General features: G+C 28.4%; 1 protein-coding gene across 3 annotated transcripts in view; it reads left to right on the top strand.

Annotated features, from left to right (window-relative positions):
- LOC129960139 (serine/threonine-protein kinase WNK1-like) overlaps positions 1–17,530 on the top strand; it is a 177,632-nt gene extending 160,102 nt beyond the window's left edge. For all 3 annotated transcript variants that reach the window (XM_056073316.1, XM_056073315.1, XM_056073314.1), the window contains exons 19-21: positions 1,972–3,218; positions 6,713–6,792; positions 16,478–17,530. In XM_056073316.1, the coding sequence (XP_055929291.1) occupies positions 1,972–3,218; positions 6,713–6,792; positions 16,478–17,390 (2,240 nt within the window). In that variant the 3' untranslated portion in view covers positions 17,391–17,530. The remainder of the gene's footprint in view (positions 1–1,971; positions 3,219–6,712; positions 6,793–16,477) is intronic.
- Positions 17,531–26,128: the final 8,598 nt, after the last annotated feature.

Below are 26,128 nucleotides of genomic sequence, written 5' to 3'. Positions count from 1 at the left end.
TGTAACTTTTATTGAGTCTCTGTAACTTGGTTATTTCTGTTATTTTCGAAGTAAATAATAACTGAAAAGTCTTAGTTTTCCTTATTTTCATGCATATATAATTTGAAAATTTTTTACAATTCAATAACAATAAGAACTATATTTGTTGACTAAAAATTATATATGATATATTTAAGAAATTTATTATCTGATTTTTAATCGGTATCTGTACCCTCGTTAAGAGTAGGAATTTTAATGCAAATGCCAAGTTGCAATCAGCATCTGGTGATGGAAATCGATCAAAAATGTCTTCAAACGACCACGTACAATTTAGGTTATACAAAAAGAAATCTGGATTGTAGACTTAATAGTCTTTTAATAATATTTATTTAATAACGGTATACCTCTTATTATGAACCGGTTGACAGTGCTAACAAATGAATAGAGGGTGCGGCAGTGGTTCGTCGATGGGGGGAGCACAGTTTCTTAAATTTGGCTTCAAAATCACTCATAATTAATATTACATTTATTTAAAAAAATTATTATTAGCTTTTTTTTTTTTAAATTCAGATAATCTCCCTTTTTTCTCATTGTCAAAAAATTTGCAAAGATATTTAAAAAAAAAATGTTCCGAGGGTTAAAAAATTTTTTAATTTTTTTTCTTTTTTTTTTTTCTAGCCATTAAAAGATTGTTTGAGTTGAGTTGAGTTTGTTTTTGATGAGACTTTTGAGATTTAATTGCACTGAGATCTAATTCTAGAGAAAATATAGTTATATTTCATACTAGATTGTAGTTTATAGATAGAAACACAGGTTGCAACACTAAATTACCTAAATTTATTGCAGCAGGATCATGGAAATATTTAATCGAAGGAATGCGTTTTTAACTACTTTGAATTTTGTTCGAATTTAATCCAGTTCTTGAACTTCTGGATCTTTTTTTAATACTTATAAAATATTTCAGTTACTACAAAAATGAATTTACCGAGCAGGATTAAAGTAATTTATAAATGCTTAATATTGGGCAATGATAACGTAAGCAAAATAATGCTTTATAAAATAAAATAATTAAATATGAAAATTCATAAAATTTTTCTTGGTTAATTAATTTTTTTTTCAAAGTGAACAATGCTTCTACAATATATAATTATATAAAAGGTAATAAGGTATAAGACAATATCGACGCAAGAAAAAACATGGGAAAAAAAATACTATGCTTATTCTTATAAATCCCTTCCAATTCAGAAAGAAAGAAAAAAAAATTATCTTTTATATTTAGAGCACCTTTTGTTTGATGATAGAACTTTTGATGAAATAATTTCCCATGTATTTTCATTTCTTCACTCCCACTTCTAAGATCGGAGCTACTTGATTTTGTTATACTAATTCAGGATGCTTCACATTTTTGTGTCTTTTAGCGTAATCAATCTCAAAGCATTCTTGGGAAAGAACGCATTCAACTTTTTATCGATAGCACTAGAATGATATATCATGCTAAATGAACAAGTTGAGGTTATATAAAATGAATGTAGAAACTATATTCAAAAGGTTTACCAGAAGAAACTTTTCAGAAATCCAGAATAATTAATTAAAAAAAAAATTGATGTCACAAAATTGTTTTGAAATCCCCTAATCGTTGGCTCTGCCTTGCGATGTACTTCGAATAGAATTTGAGACTTTTAGGTCTCGAGAGACTACGCAAACGTCTTTATCGCCACTATCTTCTAGACACCATTATCTGATGTTATCGACTTTTCTGATTATGATAATATTGTAAAGGGCCATTTTATTATGATTTTCTCTATAATAAATAAAAATAAGAATAAATTCATAATATTGATTTGTTTTTTAGTTATAATCTTGTGTAATACTTACGAATTATAATCATTTAAAGTATAATGATTTTTTGTAATCATTAAGCGGAGTTACATATATAAGAAAACATGTAAGCTGCTTTTATGAAATTATTATTTTTTTTTTACATCCTTTTAGCTCATCAAAAAAGTGAAACATTAGAAGTGCCACCTACAAGCAATGTGTCTCGTTTCAAAGTTACTCCTGTGCTTGAAACACCAACAATTCAGTCAGCTTTAATTCCTGATCCTGTACATAGTGTATCTATTCCTGTTACCACCGCCCCGGAGCTTAATGTTAAAAAACAAGGAAGATTTCACATTACACGTGTAGCTGATGAAACTTCAGGAAAGCTTATGCAGTCATCTTCAAATGAAGATTTGTGCAAAAAAGCTGTTGTGAGTAATAGCAGTGTTACAGCAGAGCCAGTGCAAATCCATGCTCCAGCTGGAAAATTGCTTTCTCAAGAACAGCAAATAGTACCTGGATATACTACCCAGACACTTACGCTTCAACATTCTTCTAGTAATCCAACATTAATGTCATCTCTTCTGCAAGCTACAGTACCTCACTCCCAAAGTTTTGCAACCAACTTCACTCGAAGCATATCTGATATTGGCGTAGCTGAGGATCAATCTGCCAAGTTGGGTGCTGTAGATTCTATAATTTCTCACAGTGTTGCTAAACCTACTATTCATTTACCTATACCGAATCCAAATATTGCTCATGCTTTGGTTTCTAATGTTCAGACTACTGATTATAACGTCAAATTACCAGATGTTAATTGCCATGACATATCTAGTATTCATTCAGATAACATGAAAGCTTTTCCAACTGCACCAGAGCGATCTAATATTTGTGATCCAGATATTGCTAATAAGCAACTTCTTGCAGAGAAAGTAAACCCAGTTACTTCTAGTATTTATAATGAATTTGAAAATAAGGAAGTTCCTGTAAGTGATAATTTGCCAGTTGCTAATCAGTCACTAATAGTTTCAGGTTATGGTATTATTTCTTCTTCTCAGTATAGTGTTTTGCCATCTTCAAATCTGAGTTCTAGTCTCTCATCTGCTAGTGGTGATAGTTACAAAATGCCTTTAAATAGTTTACAAACTCCTGTTAATGCAGTAGATGCCCAAAAAATGATTCACTGTCTTCCTGTGTCTGGAACATTAGGAAATGTATCATATTCAGGGGTATCGTCATCTCCAGCTATGAATCATATGATTCTTTCTGGTCCTGAAACAATTAATAAGGTTCCTGAGATGTCTCAGTTTACTACTGCCTCGCATCAAATGATTCAGTTACAACCTTCCTATTTAAAGGATGCAAATGCTAATCCGTTATATTGTACTTACAGTTCAGAAGATGGAAAACATCTCCAAGTAAGTATAAGTTTTTCTTATTTACCTATAATTCTTAAATACAGATGGTTTGATAAAACTCCATTTGCTGCAGTTCAGTTAGACCTTTGATATTAAACAAGCATGCTAATGCTATGAATAATAAAATAAGATAGGAAAATTAGTAAAATCGGATGAATCAATTTTGAATATTTTAATAACTTGATAACTCCTGAATGCAATATCTTTATATCAATAATGTATTATTATTTCCCTTTGAAATTAATAAATTTACTGCCTTATTTTTTGAATGAGCTTTTGACATTTGGTGAAATTGTATTGTATGTAAAATAGTCAAGAAAAATTGTTGCAGTTAAATCTTTGGAGGGATATTTTCTTTTAACTTCTTAAATTGTATTGAAAAATATAAATAAAACTTATAATTTAATTATTTTAATATTCAAACAGATGGTATTGTATCTGTATTTTTGGTTGAAGACTCAATTCAATGAATTTAGATTGCTCGAATTTTTCAAATGTTTGCCTATCATGCTTGAATATATATTAGTTACAATACACAAAAAAATTAGTTTATGGTGGTTCACATGCCAGGTGTGAGAAAGTTAAAATGCCAAATATAGTAATGAATGTTGAGGAGTTAAGAAACAAATATTTTTAATGTGTCTAATTAGCAAACATGTTCATATTCTGAGGTATAATGCTCTTTACGATTTTGAATGAAATTTGGAAAAATTACATTGTGTACCATGTCTATTTTTCTACCATATAAGATTAAAAAGTTTAGAAAATAATAAGAGAACACAGGAATGAAAGACTTGAAAAGCATTCAGAAAAATTAGAATGTAAAAATTTCAAAACAATAGTAATGATATTGAAAAAATATTTCTATCAAGATATAAATTATTTTTATGGATAATCATAGTGTACGGCTTTGTGGAAATTTAATTGAGACTTTGTTTACAGCATCATAATGTCGCTATGTCTTTTTAAAAAAAGAGCAACTGTAATTATTCTAAACAATAATCGCTCATGCTCTTTGAGATGGTTGAAAGCTAATTTAATTACACTAAATTATTTTTTACAAGATTCTTTAGATATTACAAATAATTTAAAAAGCTGTTCCTTTAAGGTACAACATTCTCCAATTTAATGCTATTGTTGAAATATCAACAGAATGTAAGCATTTTTTTCTTGCTAAATTTAGAAGCATTTTTAATCCAGCATCTGAACATTCTAATTCTTCTAAAAAAAAAAATCTAATTGAGATTCTGCATCAAGTTTATAGATTTAGTTGAACCAATTTCTCTTTGCTGTAAATATTTTTGAAAGGATTTGAACATTGAAGAACTTGAATAAATTTAGTCAAATTATAGGAAGTATTCTATTATTCTATAACTATTTTGATGATGTATTTACACATGCATTTTATCTAGATGCATTCAGTGTGTAAAAGTAATAATAATAGAGGTGATAGAGTTTAATTGCTATTTATGTGTCCCTAGAGTACGATAAATTGTACAACTCTTAACTAAAACCATGCAGTTAAAACTCGATTTTACGGATTAACCATATATGCACAAAAAGTTACTTTTTATTTTATTAGTATATTAATAATGTAAATAAAAATTTCAAATCATATTAAAAAACTATACAATCTGAAATTAAAAGCTAAAGCAGATTTCCCAATATATAATAATTATTAACTTATGTTAACGACGATTTTTTTCTTTCAATTTTTGGCAACCTTAGACCAGAAAAGTTCCATGATTACATGAGAATTAATAATAACAACGATGATCAAGTGTCATTAATAGCACATTCAAAATTGTCATTTACTATAATGCACAAAGTATAATAAATAGAAACTGCTAACTTGCTTGAAAAAATGTATTTGCATAAATTTACCGATAATGTAATAAAATGTGTAGGATGAACTTTATTATTTCAACCTGAAACTTTTGTTCTTTTATTTCTACTTATTTGTTGTCAATTTTGAATCGTACTTCTTAATGTAACTGTTTTCACATTACAAAGAATATTCATTCAAAAATATTATTTTCAAAATCTTTTTAGAATTTTATTTCATAGTAATTAATTCTACAATGATGGATCCAACAACCAATGCAAAACAATTTTAAACCTATCCTAAATTCTTCATTCCAGAAATTAACCTCATTGTAGTGCAAAACAAGTATAGTACAATTCTTGTTCAAGCATTGATCCTAGGAAGTTACCAAAGGGCTTCGGTTAAATTTCCCTAAAGTAAAGGCATTCTCCAAAATTTGTTTTAAGGAAAAACTCAAGAAGACCTCTTATTATTTATAAAAATAATTTATATCTTGATTGAAATTTTTATTTTTTCTATCATTATGAATTTTTAAAAATTTTTATGTTCACAGTTTTTCTGAATACTTCAAGCTTTTCATTACTGTGTTATTTTGTTACTTTCTGATTGTATATGATACGATAGTAGACTTAGTATGCAATATAATACTCCTATTTTCCTTCAGAATCAAAAATAATATAATTATCAATACGAACATATTTGTAAATTACACATCATGAATTTATTTTTGAGGCGGAAACATACATCCTAGTGACATTTTCATTGACTTCTTCCCTCTCCTGCAAAAAAAATGAGATGCCTGTCACGTTTCTGTATAAATTTTCTACTTATCTCAAAAACATTTACTTTTTACTTTTGCCATACAAAATGAGAAGAAATTGAATGATTTTGGTGATTATTATATATTGAATTTTGAGTTTTTGATAGATTTTTTCCTGATATAAATATTGGTTTCTGTTAATTTTTTTAATAATAATTTTTAAATTAATCATTAAAATTGCAAGTTAGGCTATTGCAAGGAACCTTCAAATTTTTTTAGATTTTTAAATTGAAGCAATAAAGGTAGTGCAACATAACTTAAAATAAATACTACAGTCTGAAAGTATATAGATCAGACAAGTTTTGAGAAGTCACTTATTCCATTAAAGATAATTTTTTCAATTTTTTTTAATCAATACAGACTTATTAATAATTCATGTGTGCAAGGTGCTATGGATATTATTGTATATAAGTAATTTTATTAAAATATTTTTTCGAACAATTTTTTTCAAATATAAAAAAAATTATAATTTTGATAATTTTTTATATTTTGATTCAAAAAATTACACTGTAACTTTGAAAAGATAGATATATATGCATATCCTCAACTAATGATTTGAATTATATCTCATTTTTATTTGTATTCTCATGATTTGTAATAATACTGAGTTCTAATACTAAAAATATTTAATAAGTCCCCGTTTCATTTAATTCCAAACTTGCAATTTTTTTGTAGACATCTAGAAATTTTTGTTACTCCCTTCATTCAGATATATTATAATTTTTCGAGAATAGCATTAATAATTGTAAAATAGAGCAAAGTAACTGCTTTTGTTTAATAATATAGATAAAGTTTTATATTTAAATAGAAATGCTTTTTTTTGGGTAATTTTAAGTTTTTTCTTTTCAGATACCACAACCTGAAGAAGAAAATAAAAATTTCGAAATACTAGAATGCAATGATGAATATTTGAAAGTTATTCTAGAAAGGTACGTTCATTTTCATGTATTTGTTTTGTGCAAACCGAATGCTAACTAGATGCTTGAAGTGTCTGTTTAGTCTCCTGTATTAGTTTTTCTTTTGGGAGCCATTTGAGTTAGAAACACTGAAATGTGATTTTATCTTCATTTCCCAGTTTTAATAAAGTTATTTAATGCAAAGGCATCAAACTCAAAATTCATTGAAGTATTTTGTTTAAATTACTGGATAGTTTTGAATTTGTAGATCATAGTAAATTTTAAGTACAAAAATAATGAATAATTTGGTAGTTGGAAAGTTTTTTAACTTCAATTGAGCATTGTAAGCTATTAACAAGCTGCACATTCTTCATAAAACTGTATATTATTTTAATGTTCTTAATTCAGTATGATATAAAGGAGTTAATTAGGAAACCATTAAGATGAATAATCAACACACACTAGAACAGAACAGCTTAGTGTCAGACTGAAGACATATTTCTGTACAACTGAAGTACGAAAACAATTACAGTTACTCTTATTTATTACAACCGTTAAATATGTAGTCCCAATAGGAATTTGTTTGTTCTATTTAATATTTCCCCTCAAGCAAAACTGTTTTATCCCTTATCTGTAATTCTTAGTTCTTAATGAAGTGAAACTTCATATTAAGATATTTTGATCTCTTATGGTATTCTGGATTTTTCACTAATTTTAAGCACTAGCGTTATCAACATACACACCTTGTACACAACACTGATATCTTGTTTGTTGCATTAATTTCGCTGAATAATCTACCACGCCAAATGCATTTGTTTGCATTTTTATATGCAATAAAATTTTCAGTTTTGGTAGTAGAGAGGGCTACATTAATTTAAATTTGGTTTATTCGAGATATAACACCGTAAGGAAATTTACTAAATTATAGTAGTTTTGGAATGCCTCTTTTCCTGTCACCCGCATAGTCTAAACAGTTCATTATGACTTTACTTCATTTCTTGCCTTCAGGCAATTCAGCAAGATTCCAAGTTTTGTTTTCTTTCAAGGAATTAATTTCCTCATTCATGGCTTGCTTCTATTTATCGGCATCATCTGCTGACATTGATGAGGTATAAGAATCTGGAGTGGATATTCTGTCATTAATGTGTAATCCCAGAAGTGTGTTTTTTAATTTCTTTTTTAATGTGACCATATAATAAAGCCAGAGCTGACAGTGTTCGTGTCTTCTTCACACATTTCTATTCTCTTTGAGCTGCTGAATCTGAAGAATTCTCATTATCTACGGCAGGATAATATTGACTTTTTTGTTTAATGTTTCAGCAGTTCTTGAAATCAAATTTCCAAGCATTTGTTCTTAAAATTTCGACTTAAAACAATCTTATTATTAATGGTACATATTCTACGGTCGTCTTAGTAATCACAGTACCTAATTAGGTGACCTCTCTTACTTTTTGTATTTTATTTTTTCCTCTGTGACTTTGGAACATGGATGTAACCCTCGGGCCAAATATTCGTAAGTGGTCAATGCATGACTTCTCTTTATTGGGCCATACTTGATATCTGATATTGATGTCTTTGCAGTTCTTTTTAACTCATAAACCACAGTGTTAATTGCTTCAGACCATGACTTGAATGAAAATTTTTTAGTGTGAATGAGAGATCGAGCACTTATATTAATGTGCGATTTTCCCTTTTAACACCATTTTGATGAGATGTTTATAGCATTATTAACTTAACTTATTCGTAAACTTAAAAATTCGTAAAACTTCCTTTAGATGAAAAGAGAACTAATCTCATAATTATTAAATTTTGTTCATTCATCTTTTAACAACTTTTTAATTCTATGGCCAACTATTGCAGACTTACTGATGAATATCTTCAGGCAATTCACGCCCTCCTATTTTTTATTGGTAAAAATTACTTTAGGAAGCTTTGTAAAGTTATATTTAAAGCATGCAATCAAGCAACACCAACATATATTTCTTGCCTGAGGCCACATATATCTACATTAACAGTTCACCAGCTACTGTTGTTCGGTTTTTTCCGATTCTAAAAATCTCCCTATGTTGCTTGCTTAGCATGTAGCCTTCATAGAAATCATTAGATGCTGAGACATCAACACCATTCTGTCTCTCGTACCATAGCTGCATAATACTTTCCGCTACCATTGAAATATCAGCTGATTTAATAGACATTACAATTTTTAACTTTAAAGCATGGAGTACACGTGAAATTCTTTTTCTTGCAAAATGAACAAGGCCTTTTTTGAATAAGTAGCAACCGTTTCTATTTACTTTGAAATTATAGCCTTCATCAACTACTTTACTGACAGAGAATGAATTTCTACTCATTTTCAGAACAAACGATACATTACACAGATGATTATTTTCCTATTTGGCTAACACAAACATTTTAATTTTGACAGTTTCTGGACGAAATGCAAATATACTCAAATTATTTCCTATCTTAACCTCCTTTGGTGATAAGGAAGGTTCATATGAGAGAAAATATTGTTCAAGAGGAGTCATTAAGGCAGAAGCACCAGACTCAATTCTCTTATTCAGTGAAGTTTTAATATCAAAAGCAGAATGTTTACTTTGTTTGCCCGGCAGTTTCATTTCAATAGGATGGAGATGCTCAGTTAATTTATTAATTTCCTTTCTCTTTCTCCGGAAAATTTTTCTATATTCTTTCGAATTCGAAATAGTCTATAGAAAGAATTGACATTAACCTACTCATGAGTAAAAAATCAGGTAGTTTGATTTTAACCAATCTCTCTAACGTCGTTTGATTCTTTGAAATTCCGCTGTAGTCGCGCAATGTGTGTGATTACTTATTAAAAGTGAAAAATTGCTCCATTAGATGATCCATACCTTTTCCGGAACTCATCGTATAAATTGAAATAAACTTGTCCAATGTACTTTTAGCTGAATCACAAGATGAAATTTATTCAACAATGGTGTTATCCATATTACCGACTGATATTAATTGTGCGAAGGCATCATTCTTTTAAAGGATACTTGCTGTCCCGTTGAAGCAGCGACTCCGAAACAGTTAGGCTTCACACGATCACCGGCAATCAGATCCAAAACATCTTGATGTAGAAGTAATAATTCTACCTGCTTAAATATTGTCCAGTATTATGAATCTTGAATAGCTCAGTTTCATATATTTTGAGCGCACAACTTGTTATTTTAAAATTACAAATTTCTGTATTCTAAAAAAGAATTAGGAATCCATAAAAACACAGAAAGCAACACACACACAAACACACACACAAACACACAAACACACAAACACACACACACACACACACACACACACACACACACACACACACACACACACACACACACACACACACACACTCAGCTTAGTGTTAAGCGAAAAACATATTTATTGACATACAAGCAAAATGCAAAAACAGTTAGTTATACTTACCTAATACAATAATTAAATAAACAGTTGCAACAGAAATTTTGTTTGTAGTATATAATAATATTGTTACGAATCTGTGATGCGGCTTCCCAGCATAGTTGGTTTCATCATTAGAAATACAGTTTTACAGTCATCTGTATTAGACGGAGTCCGGGTGTCGCGTCGGAGGTCCATGAGCTTGGCGACCATTTGGCGACTTGGTGACGAATTTGGCGCCTTTGGCGCCAAAATAAATTATACCCGAAGCATCGAGAATTTTCCCGATCCGTCCATTAGGAACCGAGATACACCTCGAACGTTCCTGATTGGTTGAGAGGCTTCTAGCCCTGCCTCCTGAGACCTATAAAAGGAGGCAGCTGCAGCTGCCAGAGGAGGGTAATCGGAGAGAGTAGTCGGAATCGACGGTGGACAGCGGGACTTCCAGAGATTAGCAGAGCAGCGACGGAGTCAAGCTAGTGCTGAACTAAGCTGTGCGCTACTGTCTGCAGTAGAGTCTTGTTGTGTGCTGCTGTTTGCACGTCTCGCGACTGAAGATAATTGTCTTCTCTGTGCTGTATATAGTTGTCGTTTTTGTGCTGTCCTGTGTGTCTTCGTGTAAATAAACGTCGTTGTTTCTTTTTCTACTGCCGCCTGCTGATTAAGCGTTCTTCACACCATATAACTCCCACTATCCGAACGAACCCCGGAAATTTCGTAACAATATTTCACTGTTCAAGCGCTGATTATCAAAATCGTGTAACTGCTTACAGTTTATATTCCAAATGAATATATTCTTCAGTTTTAGTTATTCTCATGCTCAATTACTACTTAACTAATGTCAAGCTCTACTTAGAAATTCATTGTATTTGGCTACCAAAGGAACTTAATTTCAAAAAAGTGTGGTACAAGCATGTCAGATAATTATTTAGTTTAAATGGTCTAACACTTAGTAAATTAATTATGAAAGGTGATTGTGATAGATCTTTTGTTTAGCCAGTTCTACACCTCTTGAAGATTCCATAATTGTCATTGTATCATTTGCATATCTTTTGTTAATTTTAGAAAAAAATTTCCCAAATTGTAATCATTTTTATTTATTATATACTGATAAAATTCTTTTTTATTTATAAAATCTGAGGATATTATAAAAATGAGACTGAATGTCTGTTTATACAAATCATAAAAATATTCAGAGTGAAAATATCTTTTTTAATAGCTCATATTTTAAAAAATTGTGCTGCATATCAATTTCTTGATCAAGTTATTGAGAGAGAATAGCTTTAAAATAGCGTTCATTGCTTTCAGAAGCCTTTTACTTAATATAAGCTCATGTGAAAAACTTATATGAAGATTAAAAAAAAAAAAAATTAAATGAGTTCTGTTATTGTTTTTGTGGAATTAAGAAAAAGTTAAATATTGAAAATTTATTTTATAAATTAATAATATTAAGTACATCATTTTTATTAAAATAGAATTTTTTTTATGTGAACCTAGTTCTTTTTATATATCTTATTAAGAACATATTAGTAATAATATATTACAAGCATTAGATAATAGAAATTATCCCTAGATTTTTATTAAAATTTTATCTATTGACTTTTTTAGCTGTTTTCTTTCATTTGATGGAATTTTTAGGAATTGTTTTATTTGTTTTATGTTGTTGTTTCTAACTGCTCTTGTCCTAGACAAGCCCACTGACTTTAAGAATATTTGTTTCATTCCACTGTTCTTTTATCAACTTCTATGCTGGCTATTGCAGTGTTATTCCCATATAGCATAACAGAGAAAGGTTTGAAAACAGAAAAACTCTGTACATCAAAAGATTAAAAAGATTCTTTGGAATTCTTTTAACTACAATGAAGTTCATATCTCTTAAATTGCACTAATTTCAGAAATCTAATATTTTTTTGGGGTTACCACGATTTTATTTTTATAAAAGAAACTAAATTTCTGTTTGCTGGGGTGGTTAGTGATGAAGTTTGACAATATGAAGCCAAGGACGTTGAACTATTTTGAGTCGCCCTCTAAGTAAAATCTGTTGATGGTAATAAAGTAACGTTAAGTTAGCGTATTTACGCTTTTAACTGCAGCACCATGCTTATTTCCTAATATTCCTTATATAATTGAAGATAATTCTGGCAATGTTATTTAACGTATTTTATTTTCACTCATTTTCACAGAGAATGTACTTTATAATCGATAAAGTTTTACATTAAGCCATTTTGTTAAAATGGTTGCTTATTTTGTTTGAGGCAGAATGCAGGTTGGAAGACATTGAAGAGACATTTTGCACTTTTAAATTCATTTTAATCCATCCCGGGAAGGCAATTTTATTTACAAGCAGAGACGCGGACAAGGCACGTCCGCCACAGTGCGGCACAAAAGCAGAAGTCGGAAAGGACCGAAACAAATGATCACTAGTCTTATATAACATGGGATTTTCGGCCACGTGTCAATTGAATACTCGTGCTCACCTTGGCAAGAGCAACTGATGGCACAGTAATTTTTACATAGCTTCAGTTGAATTAAACAAAGTGGAATTGGATGAAATTACTATGGGCTAAATTGAGATAAAGCTTTGGAAATTAATTTGGATTAAATTAGATATTAAAATATAATTACAACCCCCCCCCCCCACCGCAACACGTGGAAGTGTGTCGGGGCTATTCGACACACAGTCATACCTTACAGTGGTATTCAAGCAAGAAATTAAAATTTAAAGGCATATCACAAGTGTTACCCAAGTTTCCTTTAAGTTTTACATTAATACAGAAATCATTTTGAACAAAATTATTTAGAAAATAAAAAAGATAAAGTGATATCTGTGAATATATTAGATACATTTAAATATCCAACAACACCAAAATAATAATATTAAAATGTATAATATAAAAATGATTTCCTGCAGAAACTCGGTCTATTGTTTCTCACTATGTAAGATTGTCTCTTTTTGAAGAGGAATGTCTCTAAAGATTGCTTGCACACAGTGTCCTTCAATAGTAGAAGGCTCACCAAAATCATCAAATGGGATATAAAATATTGGAATAATAAATTGAACTTATATAATAATAAAATATCAACATAGTTCTGATTTTTGTATGTAACACTTGAATCTGAAAATAATAAATATGAGATTCAAATAATCATTATAATATTTATACTCAAAACAAATGACATAAAAATGTGTAATTTTAAAAGAAAAACCTTGACAGATATATTTCTCAAAATATGTTTTTGCAGCTCAAGGAAACCTGCAATATGGAGATTCGTCAAAATCTCGAGTTCGAATTTTTTTTGACCAATACTATATTTTCTGTCATAGAAACACTAGGGATTGCAATATCGGACCAAAATTTTATTACCGGTATTCGGCAATTTTTAGATCTTAATATCGGGATATCGGTTTTAATAACGTCATTAGAAATTTAAGAAAAAGAAAGAAAATACAGGTGTTTCTTTGTTTTATTTGCCAGTTTTATTTGAGTGTAAATATCACAAAAAATAATTTGTAACCTATAAATTATAACAGTATATAAAGAATCACAAAAAAGTAAAGGAACATCTTATTTATTTAAATCACAAAAAAGTGTAAATATCACTGTTCAGTCTGTGGTACTATTACAAATTTTTGAAAAGTAATCTTAAAAAACATAATGCATCAATTGTACTGTCATTAAGCCTGAAAAGTAATATTGTGCAAAAATTACCAGCTGTCGAAAACGCTCTTTCGGCATCTACGCTAGTCGGTGGTACTGTTAGCAATGCGAGATATAAGTTTTCCAAGTATTTACCTCTAAATCCCTCATCTTCAAATAAATCGATTTCTTGTCGGATGGTTTTGGATATAGCTGATTTCTGTATTGTATTTTGGTTCGTTGAAATTTTTTTATTTATCTCTAATTCTAATTTTTGTTCAAGAGACAATTCCTTTTCACTATCGACATTAGTATCATCATAATCTTCGATAACTGAACCGAATTCTTCTGAATGTGTATAGGTTTATGAGTAAAAAAAATTTAATAAAATTTACTATAAACGTAATGAGATTTGAATTGGTTATTTTCTTCTCTTCTTTTTCATTTTCATTTTTAAAATCATTATAATTATGTGAATACCATAAGACATTTTCTATTTCGGTATGCCTTTCTTCTGTGCGATTTTTCAGTGTGATAAATAATGTTTCAGATAGTGATGTGTGTTGTTTTTTCAGTGACTGCAACATGAAATTTATTATTGCATTAGCTGTTAATAAATTAGAATCTCTCCGACATAATGCCTTAATAGTCAGTTTTATTGGAAGTAGAATTTCACTATCTGAAAAATTAATTTACAGGTTTAAATCGATTATTGCTTTTTGGATTGGATTTCTCAGTTTCAAAAATCGTTCCATCATTAGGAGTAAACTGTTCCAACGTGTTTTAGAATCTAATATTAACATATATGCTGTTTTATTTTCAGTTATTAAATATTTTACTAATATGTCATTTTTTATTGGGGAACGTTTAAATATCTTAACAATTTTTCGAACTTTATAAATTATAGGAATCAATTCTTGATGGGTTAATATTTCATCCTCATTAGCAATATCTTATTCAACAATTACATTGTCATTATCTTCATTGTCAATATCACTCACACTCTTATTCTCTTCAAAGTTGGAATCCGAAGTTTCTATATCCACAGTATTTGGATTCTTCTGTTCTTTATTTTTTGGTATAATATATCTATTACTCCTAATTAATTGAATTCCATGAGCATAGCACAATTGTTGATTTGCACCAATCAACTTTATAAATCAAATATCATTTAGTAAATATCAAAAAAGTAATTTAGTAAATATCAAAAAAACGGTATTTAAACTTGTGAATACCGGTATTACAAAATTGTACAAATGGCTCAAAATACCGGTATTCGGTATCGTGGTATACCGGTATGGCAATCCCTAAGAAACACATATTGAAATACATCAAAATACTAAAATATAATTTTTACGCTTTTATGTAGGAAAGCTTGTCTGTAATTTTTTCATAACATATTCATACTGCATAATTTTCAATAAGTAATACAGACCCTTGACTAATACTATCCTGCAAATTGTTATTGTTCTTGATCATCAAAAAACGATCTCTTTCGTCTTACATTGCAAATTGGTATGGATTTCCGTCGGGTATCTATTTGGAGGTAACTAAACAAATACAATTGAAGAATTTTCACTTGTATAAGAAATTGTCATTTGTGACATAGTGTACTTAGAATTTTTTTACTAATTTTGAAAAATGTTGCGATAATATTCTTACTAATTTCAGTGAACTTACATCATTGAAAATCAAATTATATGGCTTGAGTGGCGATGAAGCTTCTGACGAAAAAATAGAATTTCCTGATTATCGAAATTCTGATTCTAGCGAAGAAATCTTATTGCAGCATTGACGATCAACGATATAAATGATTCTGTTCAAAATTTATATCTTTCATTGGATAATAAAAGATTACAAGTTTAGAAATGTTTTTAACTTGAAAAATGGTGTTAATTTATTGATCTAAATTTTTTTTTCTCAGTATTTCATTTAGTGCATTATACTCTATCTTTCATTTATTTTTTAAATTTATTCACCTTACTTCTTTTATTTTTTATTGAATAAAATAAGGGGACTAAATTCTGTGGACAAGTTTTCAACGTAGGAAATTTGCCGTTGGCTTATCACTGAAATATCTGGTTTCGAGGCCTCTCGTGGCATGATGCGACCACCTGTACAGCCTGTGCGAAAAATCACCACTGGGTGTGGTATGAAGTTTGGAAATGTGTTGATTCGCTAAGTCTTCAGTTTATGGTTTGAAAATGTAAGATCCAAGTAATACTAGCATAACTTCAAAACAGGATGCTAATCCAACGAATCAGTTCTGGAGGAATACTGAGAAGTGGCATTTATCTTTGTTACATAGGAAAACTTTTGAAGTCTCTTAGCTAATAGGGAGTTTATTGGCTCACCTTGCAAAGTCACTAGTTTAAGTTGCTGGATATATTATGTTGTTCGCCAGAATTTAATTTATACAAAGTTTGACTTTAAAAACGAAGAATTTATGCGAGAATTGTAATTAGCGTCAGTGCACGAGTCCTCAATTTTTTTGTTTTTGAATGGGCCTTTCTTTTATTCGGTTTTGAATCTGTTCTGAAATCCATTTAAATATCTATAGGGTGAGGCGCAAAGAGTTATTTAGTTAAAATTTGTAATTATAATTTAGTGTTTGTGTATTTTTGTACTTAAATACTTTTTAAAACCCTTTTATTTTTACGTTTTAGGCAAGAACAAGAGAGACAGGAATTATCTAGAAGACATCAACAAGAGCTTCAGTCTTATAAAATGCATCATTTAAGGACACATTATGGAGGAAAATGTTGTTTTCATAGCAAAAGTCCTCAGATAGCTGTTGCTAGTAGTCAGACCGGAAATGACACATTCTCAAGTTATGGCACTTCCTTACATCATTCCAAAGACCAAGTTGCTCCAGAATGTGCTGTAGGTTTGACTGCTAATCAAAATATACATCTTAATTCTGGAATTGTGGGTTGTGAAATGGACCAAAAAGCTTATCTGAGGTCAACTGACATGCAACAGCCAACTAAAAAATCCTTGCCTATTGGGGAGGCGCTTCAAGCAGCTAACATAATTGTAAATAAGCCAAGTGAGTTTGGAGTTTCAGCTAATATTAGTCAATCTGACATTAAGGAAACTGTTAGTCACCAACATGTTAGAGATAGCAGCCAACAGATATTAAGCAGTGGTGTTTTAGATATGAGCTCCATACCAGTTGGACAGCATTGTGTTGACCTTTCTACTGCTGATATTTCTGATCCGTCACTGACTAAATTTAATATGCCTCAATTACAAGTTCATGATGTACATACTAATAGAAACATGGCAGCCTTAACTAAAAAGCCAGTGGTTCAAATACCACTTGAAGTAGCTCCTCATTCTTCTCCTCAAACTGTTCGCCGCATAATAAATGCTACATCTGCTATTAATGTTAACCCTGCATTTCATCACGTATCTCCCCTTATTTCCACATCTACATCAGTTTCGCAGCTTAATTCGGAAAACGAAACATATAATGGGCATTCACATATAATAAATGTTTCTTTGCCTTGCTCACAAAATTCAGATGTTATTGTCAGTTCACCTTCCAAGCCCTTTTTACCCCAGCCTGACAGTTAGATGTGCATCATGTTCTGTTAAGAGCAACCACTTTTATTGTGATAACTTAGTGTATTTCTCTAAAGAATTCTTAAGATTCTTATATGTCAGTTTACAATATTCCCCTATTTTGAATATATATATATATATATATATATATATATATATATATATATATATATATATATATATATATATATATATATATATATATAATCAAGATTGCAAGAAATACAGCTTCTGTTTCATGATTTTATTTACATTGTGGCTAATGTACAAGATATATATATATATGACATGCAAGAATCCACATGTTTCTGTTATTGTTTTTATCTAACAAAGAAATTTCTATGTTCAACATTTTTAACTATATAAATTATTATTTTTGTTTCATATTTGACTTAATACATTTAGTTCATAGAATAAAATAATAATGTGATTCTTTGTTGTTAATTTATTGGGACTCTAAGAAATTAGTTGTATGACTTTTTATAGCACTGAAAGTAAATAATTTTGGTGTGTTTTGATGCTATTTTTCTTTTTGTATATTAATTTGAAAATCCGATTTTATATTCAACCTTATGGATTTGAATTGATTGTAAACTTTACTTCTCATCAGTATTTTATTTTTTAGACAAAAAAGTAGTTCTTTTTGTGTTTCTGATAAAGAAAGTGTCTATTTTTGACTTTTCTAAAAATATTGAAATACAATTGTTTGTGATAAGTCAGTTTATATTTGCTCATGTAAAACTACTTTCATTTTAAGAAATAGATTCAAATCAAGAAGTTTAACTCTATTTGTTTAAAAAAAAATTTCTGGATTGTTGAAAACTTGTGCTTACGATTTTTCCTCTTATAAGTATCAATGAGACTTCCAAACACATTTGCTCAAATACTATCTATGCAATCATAGTATCTATTTTATAGTAAGTTTCTCTATTTTTAAGTTAAATTATTACCTCAAAACATCAACATTATGCATTCTTTAGAATCTCAAGTTTAGTGTGTTGAAGAAAGAAAGGTGTTGTTTGCCGTAATTTGGCTTAAAATAAAATTTTATGATTAGGATGTGTAGAATAAAATGTTTGGTTAATGAAATTTTAAGAAGACATTCATTGCTTTCTTTTTTATATCCAAAAATATCTTCCTCTACCCATCTTTTATATTAATGATATCGATAGTATTTCTGTAAGTCTGTCTCTATTAGAATGGAAATAATTCATTTTCAATAATATTTCTGGATTATTTTAATAAGTTTTGTTATGAGGAGTGGAAAGCTTCTACATAGTACTGATTTTAAAAACGGAATTGTAAAGTGTTAATATAGAAAAAATGCGAGAGAGAACTCATCCTTTTATTAAAATCTTTCATGATATAATTCTAGTCTTTGTTAATTATTGGGATATGATGATAATAAAACATAATCCTAATATATTAGAATTAAGATTTTCTTCTTGATGAAGACATTACCGAAAGACAGATTTTCAATGAGTATATTCATCTTTCCCAGACTGAATACACTCTTATTTGTTTTTATGAACAGTTAGAATATTTGTTTTATGTTTAATATCTGTAGTCTGAAGTTTAAAATTATGAACTTGTTTGAAGAAAGCTTTGAAACTAGCTACTTAATTATACGTAATTTAAGTTTTTAGACTCTCCTAGACTATAATTATATTTTTATGTTCCATAATTTCCTCTTTATAACATTGGAACCTTAAGATTTTTTATTTCAGTTTTGTTACATTTACTTTATGACTTTTATGAGAGATGGATTTTTTGGATTTGTTGTTTTTGCTCAGCTTACAAATTGTCTTCAGTGAAAGATTTCCCGTTAAGGTAATATCAGGAAACCATACGAGTTATTTATATGGTTTTCATTATTGTCATAAAGCAAGTGAGCCAATTATCCGGGATCACAATCATGTATTTTTGAACTAATGTGATGATATTTGTAATCAGTAAATTTTTTTTTATTTTGAATTCTATATACAGGATTAGGTGACAATTAAATGTGATATTTTGCAGAACTTATTTATTTCTAAAGAAAATATTCAGCTTTGTTTTAAATTGGAGATATTTCTCTATTACAACATTTCATTATGAGCCATGAAAAAAGAACCTTTAATAAAACTTTTCTAAAATTCGTGCTAAGGCCAGTATTTTGTAGATTTGATGATATTTTATTTTAATTTGGTCTGGAAATGAATTGAAAATCCTAACTATGAATTTCATTTAATTCTAGAAGATCATTAAATCTCAACAAACTTTTTAGCCTTCTTTTAGTATATTGATTCGTAGTCATATTTTTCACCTGAGAATATTGGTTATGGTTCATGTTTCCTCTGTATATCATAATTTTAGATAGATAATTTCCATTTTTTCACATTTCATTGACTTCATTGTTTTATAACAAAATAATATTATGATTATCATGACTGTGTATGGTCATATTGTATTACGAGAGTAGTATATTATAAGTGCTTTATTGAGCTTTTCTGTAAGTTAGCAAGTTTTTGGAGCTTTCCTTATAATATAAATTTAAGACCGTTGAGTATGTTTTATGTTATTGTTTATGTGTCTTTTGCTTTAATGTTGTATTCATGTAAATTGTGGTGTCATGGGAAGGCATCTTATTATATATATATATATTTAACTAGTCTGTAGATGTTTATTTATGACATTATTTGGAAGTATAAAATATGAAGATAAATGTACTTAAAAATACAATTTTATTTTAGACTGTGTTTTTCAGATTGATCTGAAATACAAAATTAAAAATTTATTGAATTAATTTTTAAATTAATATTATATCTGCCTTAATTTTGTTGAATGCTTTATTTCTTATATTACAAGCCTTGCACATTTGTGTATTGCCCTCAAGTGTCTACTCAAAGTCATTTGATATATATTAGCAATTTTTCAAATAAACACTGTTGTATTGTAAATATATAACCTAATTTCTTGGTAAAATAATTCTGGAATACATATAGTTTTAGTGCACATTATTTTCAAAGTATTTGAAATTCTAATAAATTTAATTTAATAATGTAAATTTTGTCATATTGCGTTTTGAATATTTAATTTATAAAAGTCGATCATAGTATTTAAATTTTTATTTATAAATAACCGGTTATGATTCGTGCATTTTAAATGTATTGTATGTTTCTTGACATGAACTGAGTAAATTCTGCCTACTGTGATAATGATTATAAAATGAAACTGCAGATATTCTTTCAGTATACATAACAGAATTAAATAACAGTATACATTACAGAATAAATACATCATTTTAATATAAGGTCTTCCTTATTCTGATACTATGCTTTTCTTGTTGCATTAATGAAATATAATACGTTTTCATTAGAAGAAAGCAAATTTTGCGATTTAGCATAACATAGCATGTGTGCATTTTTCAAATATTTAGTGTGTGAAACACTACTTACATATCATGCTATATATCTTTCGTATAGGTCTGAATTATTACATACAACTCTGTTTTGCTTCTGTGAGTTATTAAATATTTTATGTGCATTTTAATACGTATTGTTAAAGTTTATTGAATTGTTTCATACCCTATTTGTTCAGTTTGTTTGCCTATAATTTTCAAATGCAAAACATACGTGATTGATTATATTTTATGAAATAAATTTTTGCTTCTCGTTGTAGTAGTTTCTTGCTGTTATTTATAAACCGATATTCCATAAGATGTGCATAAGACTGTTATTTTTCTATTCATTCAGATTCCCTAAAATATTTCAATTCAACTTAGCATATACATTAATAAAAAAATGTCATGAATATCTTTAAATGAATGAAATATTAAGGTATGCATTCGAAGATATCTTGTTATTTATAGTATTAACTTTATCCTGGAATAATGAAAACATTATACATTAGTAAACTTTAATTAGTTATATCAAACATTTATATTATTTTAATGAATAATATCATTAAACTGTATTCTTAAGATTAATTTTTTTTTCTTATATTGGAAGTTTTGGAATGAAGTTTTGTCTCTTTATCCACAGTCCTTTGGAAAGAAGCTCTATACTGAGAGGTTTTGAATCTCATCAATTAACTGTATTTAATGAATGAAAACTAGGTGTAATGTGTCCAGAATAGAAGACGTATACATCATTGTTGATTCATAGAAAGGGAAAAAAAAAGGAGCCGTAAATTTTTGAGAAGACGAAATACTTATACCATTATTTATTAGCAATTCTTCATTTTATTGAAGTTTGGAATGCATTGTCTTATGTGCAAAAAATCTGTAGTTTTTCTGTCCCAGAGAAGCTAATAGATATCATGAGAAAGAAAATATGGGAAATTTATTATAAACAAAGCTTTATAGTAAAATCTTCTGGCTTTTAAGGAAGGTTCATTTTGCTCTGAAATCTTTATTTTGAAAGGTGCAATTACCCTTTGCTTTTTTTAAAAAAATAATTTCTTTTTTTAATTAAATACTAAATCAGATTTTTTTTTTAAATTTCAGAAATGAAATCAGTATTTTTTTTAATTATTATTTTTATGTGGCCATGTCCTATACATGTTGTTAGACCGATTAGGCACAAGTTTATAGACCAAACTAATATCACCCTTATAAGTGATTAATCTATTAGCAATTTTAGGTTGAAAGTTCCAGTTGTTGAATGGAACTTCGTGCTTATGAGCCCGTATTTCAAATTTTATGTTTTTTGTTTTGACAATTATTGGCACTCAAGTAATATACTGTTGATGATGACTGTTGATTCAATTTCAAATGAGTATATTTAATAAAAGTAAAGTTGAACTTTTTCTCATTGTGTTTTTTGAAATATTCATATATTCACTTGGTTTGAAGTATTAACGTTTGGACACAGAAAATTGCAATATTGACTTATTTAGAAATAGTATTGCATTTAAAAAAATTTATGAGTTAGAATGATTCCATTTAAAAATTTATTAAATTTTGTATTTGTTTTAATTTTCACATTTATTTATCATCCTATTTTGGTGTTTTCTAAAATATTATAATTTGTCATTAAAGTTTATATATACATAATTTATTGCAAACCTTTTTTTAATAAATCTTTTTTTATCTGTATTTCAATGTCGTTTAAGTAATTTTTTTAATATTCTTTACTATTACATTTATTATTTTCGTTGTTATAAAGCAGTGTAATTTACATATCCTTCATATTAGCATTGGTGGTACAATCAATATTAAATTAGTTATATGCCATTTATCTCATTAAAACAATTTATAGTATCATCGTGTCGTATTTATAAAATTATTTTTTTCTTGGAACGTTAATTACCAAAAAATAGATTCAGAAACTGTTATGGATTTGAAAAACAATATCCTTTTTTCATTAATAATTTGGAAAAAAATATTCTTAATAAAATGTATAAAATTGTTGCAATAAGAAATGTAAAATGTACCATTATTTAATAAGTAAATAAATTATTTATTTATCTTCAGTGCGTGAATAAATTAACTACCTTTCAAATCGGAGTAAAAATTGTTTTAAGAATTGGCATATTCATACACATTGCTCAAATCTTGGATAAATTACAGTAATACATTTAAATATCACTGATATAGAATATCAGTATTATTTTTGTGGATGTATTTTTCCTTCAGTGGAATTATTTATATTTTAAATCTAATTTGTTGTAATAAGTATTCTATAGTTATTCTTCATATTGGCTATAAGTTTCTCTTTCAATGTTGGCATCACCTTATTCTGTAGTATTAGAAACAACGTATTATTTTGTGGTATCAGAACAAAATGATCCTCTTTTGATTGACACAGGAAGTTTTTATTTTTGTTTAGAAGTATTCCATTTTTTAAGTTGAATTATTTTAAAAATGAAGCAAAATTACCGAATTTTTGTTACAATGAGATCATATTTAGTTTTGTCTGAGCTTGTGTGACATATCATACATGGCCAGGAGTATAATTAAAAAACATTTTTTAGCCATGAATATTGGTATGACAATTTAACATTAAACGATATATTATGTCATCAATCATTTAACACGATTAAGTTTTAATTTTATTATATGTTATATTTTCCCTCTTCCTTCTCAGTGCTACTTATTGCTTTTTATTTTTCTGTTTTTCAATTTATATCTACCCCTTTTCTATTTCATATGTAAGCAAACATATTTATTTTTTCCAGGTATTTAGTATATGTGTCAGTAATTTTATTTATTGACTTTACTTTCAAAATCAATTGCTGAATCTTTTATTTTCAAAAATCTTTTAATATATTTTAGCAAAAATGTTTTGCTTTATATTATGTAATGCTTGACATGTAGAGCAAATCATAACTTTCCTGAAAAGGTATCCATTTGTTGCACTGTCATATGTTTGCAAATTGCTGTGTAAAGTTTATGATTGGAAACCAGCTGGTACTGTGATAGTTTATTTGTGCTAACTTGTAAAGGTTTTCCTACAAGCTGTTGTGAAAATGTCAGCAACCATGAACGTTTTTGACTTTGTGTATATATTTGCATATTGTATATTGTGTGTGTGAAAATTTGATGTGAATGTGAAAATATTTTCTTTCAGTGTTGGGTTTTGCTCAATAAAATTTGATTTGCTGTATAAGGTCTCGCATATTTTTTTCCCTTTAAAATATTCTTAACTGTATAGTATAAAATATGTACATTCATTTGAAAGTAAAAGGATTGTAAAGTTATTAGAAAAATGGGTGTATTTACATTAACATGTAAAATTATTATGCATTAATTGTCACAAAGTTAATATGTAATCTCTGCTAACTACATGGATATATGACTTAATTACTCAACATCAATGAATGCGTATGAAGGAATTTCGATGTAGCTGTTGCAAAACACTGTTTTTTTTTTTTTTTTTTTTTTAATTCGGATTCAATTCAATAGATTCAAATGAACATGAGTGGTGCAAGACCCATTTTCTGGACGTGATATCGTCTGGAGAACGGGCACTATACTCGCCGAACTCAATCCCATAATTACAGTGTATGGTCTATTTTGGAGTCTAGGCTTGCACTAAAACATGCAAAAGTTTGGATTCTCTGAAGCAATGGCTTTGGCGGGAATGGGGTAGAATAAAGGTAGAAGACTTGCCACCCATTGTTGAAAATTTTAATACGCGTTTGCGCCTCTGCATTACTGCAAAAGGTGGCCACTTTGAAACAAATTAAATTGGTTAATTAGTAAAAGTCTACTCTTATTATTATTTGTTAATTTATTTATTTTTAATCAAGTTATATTACAAATTGTTTGTTCGCGTTTTTCTGCCGCACCCTGTTATTTCGTAGGAAAGGATTTAAATTATTCTTTAAGATGTTTCTTTCAAAGAATCAAAACATTCATTGCTGTTTTATCACTTTTAGAATCATTCCATCATCCCCTTTAAAAATATTATTTTAAGGCAATCTTAAGAAATAAATGTTCCAATTTATATCAAATACTGATCAGCTGAAATAACCAAGAGCACGAATGATTCTTATCTCCGTAACTGTGACTTGCTATTTAACTTTTTGATATGAATAAAAGTTTTTACCTTTTTTTCAATTATAAAAGAAAGATAACACAAATTGAAGAATCTAAAATATGATTTAAACAGTTATGGTTAAGTCGTCATTAAAAAATTTATTTTTGTCAAGTTGTGTCTTTGCGATAAAATTATTTAATTTATTCTTGACATTTAGATAGTTATTTTATAACTGTTAAAAGTCGTATCGCGACTATTAATTAATTTTTCTTTATTACTGAAATTAATATACTGATTATAATGATTTTTAAGTAATAAATGATTGTAATGCTTTTTTAAATTTTAAACGAAGAAGTTATAATTTGATTTTTTGACATTGATATGTATTACGTTATACCATCAGTTTTTATTTCTTATTTACTTTTGTCAAAAAAAAATTAAAAGTGATAAAGCAAAATGTACGAAAATAATGTTTCGATCTAGTTATGGAGGTTGAAAGTACTTCACTTGTCATGCTAATGCTAAATTTCGCTTACGCGTGAAATTCATATGTGTTTGATAATGAGCATGTTAGTATGATAAATTATTCAGAAATATATTTCAAATGCAAATACCACTGACAAAGTATTCTATATTTCACTTTGCTAAATAATCAACTTTTTATTTAGCAAATAGGAATAAAAGTTAAAATAGATAAATAAATAAAAACCGACGTAAGTGTCAATCGACAATAATTTTTATTTATTTATTTTTTTAGATTTGATATAATTCAAATGGTAATAAATGTGAAATGCGCTGAATTCATTCATTTATGTATCACATGTCTATGAACTATGAACTCTTTTCTGAGAAACAATGGATTTTTTTGTTTTGTTTTGAATTGTGCCTTGGAATGTAATTACAGAATTACGATAGTGCATTATTTTAAAATTTCTTACAGGAATTAGTTTTTATAAATGATAAGTAATAGAATTTTCAAAATAAGTGGAGATTTTTGAAAAATACGGAAAAAAAAAAATGTGGAAAAAAGAAAGAAATAGAAAAGGAAGGAAGATAATAATTAAAAAAAAATAACTCCTTCCGTAAGACAGCAATCATAAAAATATTTATTTGCATTATCTTATAAATTGAAGGAAAAATAATAATTGAATATGAGTCTTAATGTTAATATTGACACACACTTTATTCAAAAATATGAACTGGCAAAAAAAATATAAATGCTACAAAAATGTTTCAGTCGCAAGTGCTGGTAAAATCTCCAAACAACTCTTTGCAGAGAGTTCTTTT

The sequence above is a fragment of the Argiope bruennichi genome, chromosome X2, assembly GCF_947563725.1.
Source record: "Argiope bruennichi chromosome X2, qqArgBrue1.1, whole genome shotgun sequence".
In the NCBI taxonomy this organism is placed as follows: Eukaryota; Metazoa; Arthropoda; class Arachnida; order Araneae; family Araneidae; genus Argiope; species Argiope bruennichi.
Note: the sequence above shows the minus strand (reverse complement) of the source record. Positions and strands in the feature narration are given on the sequence as shown.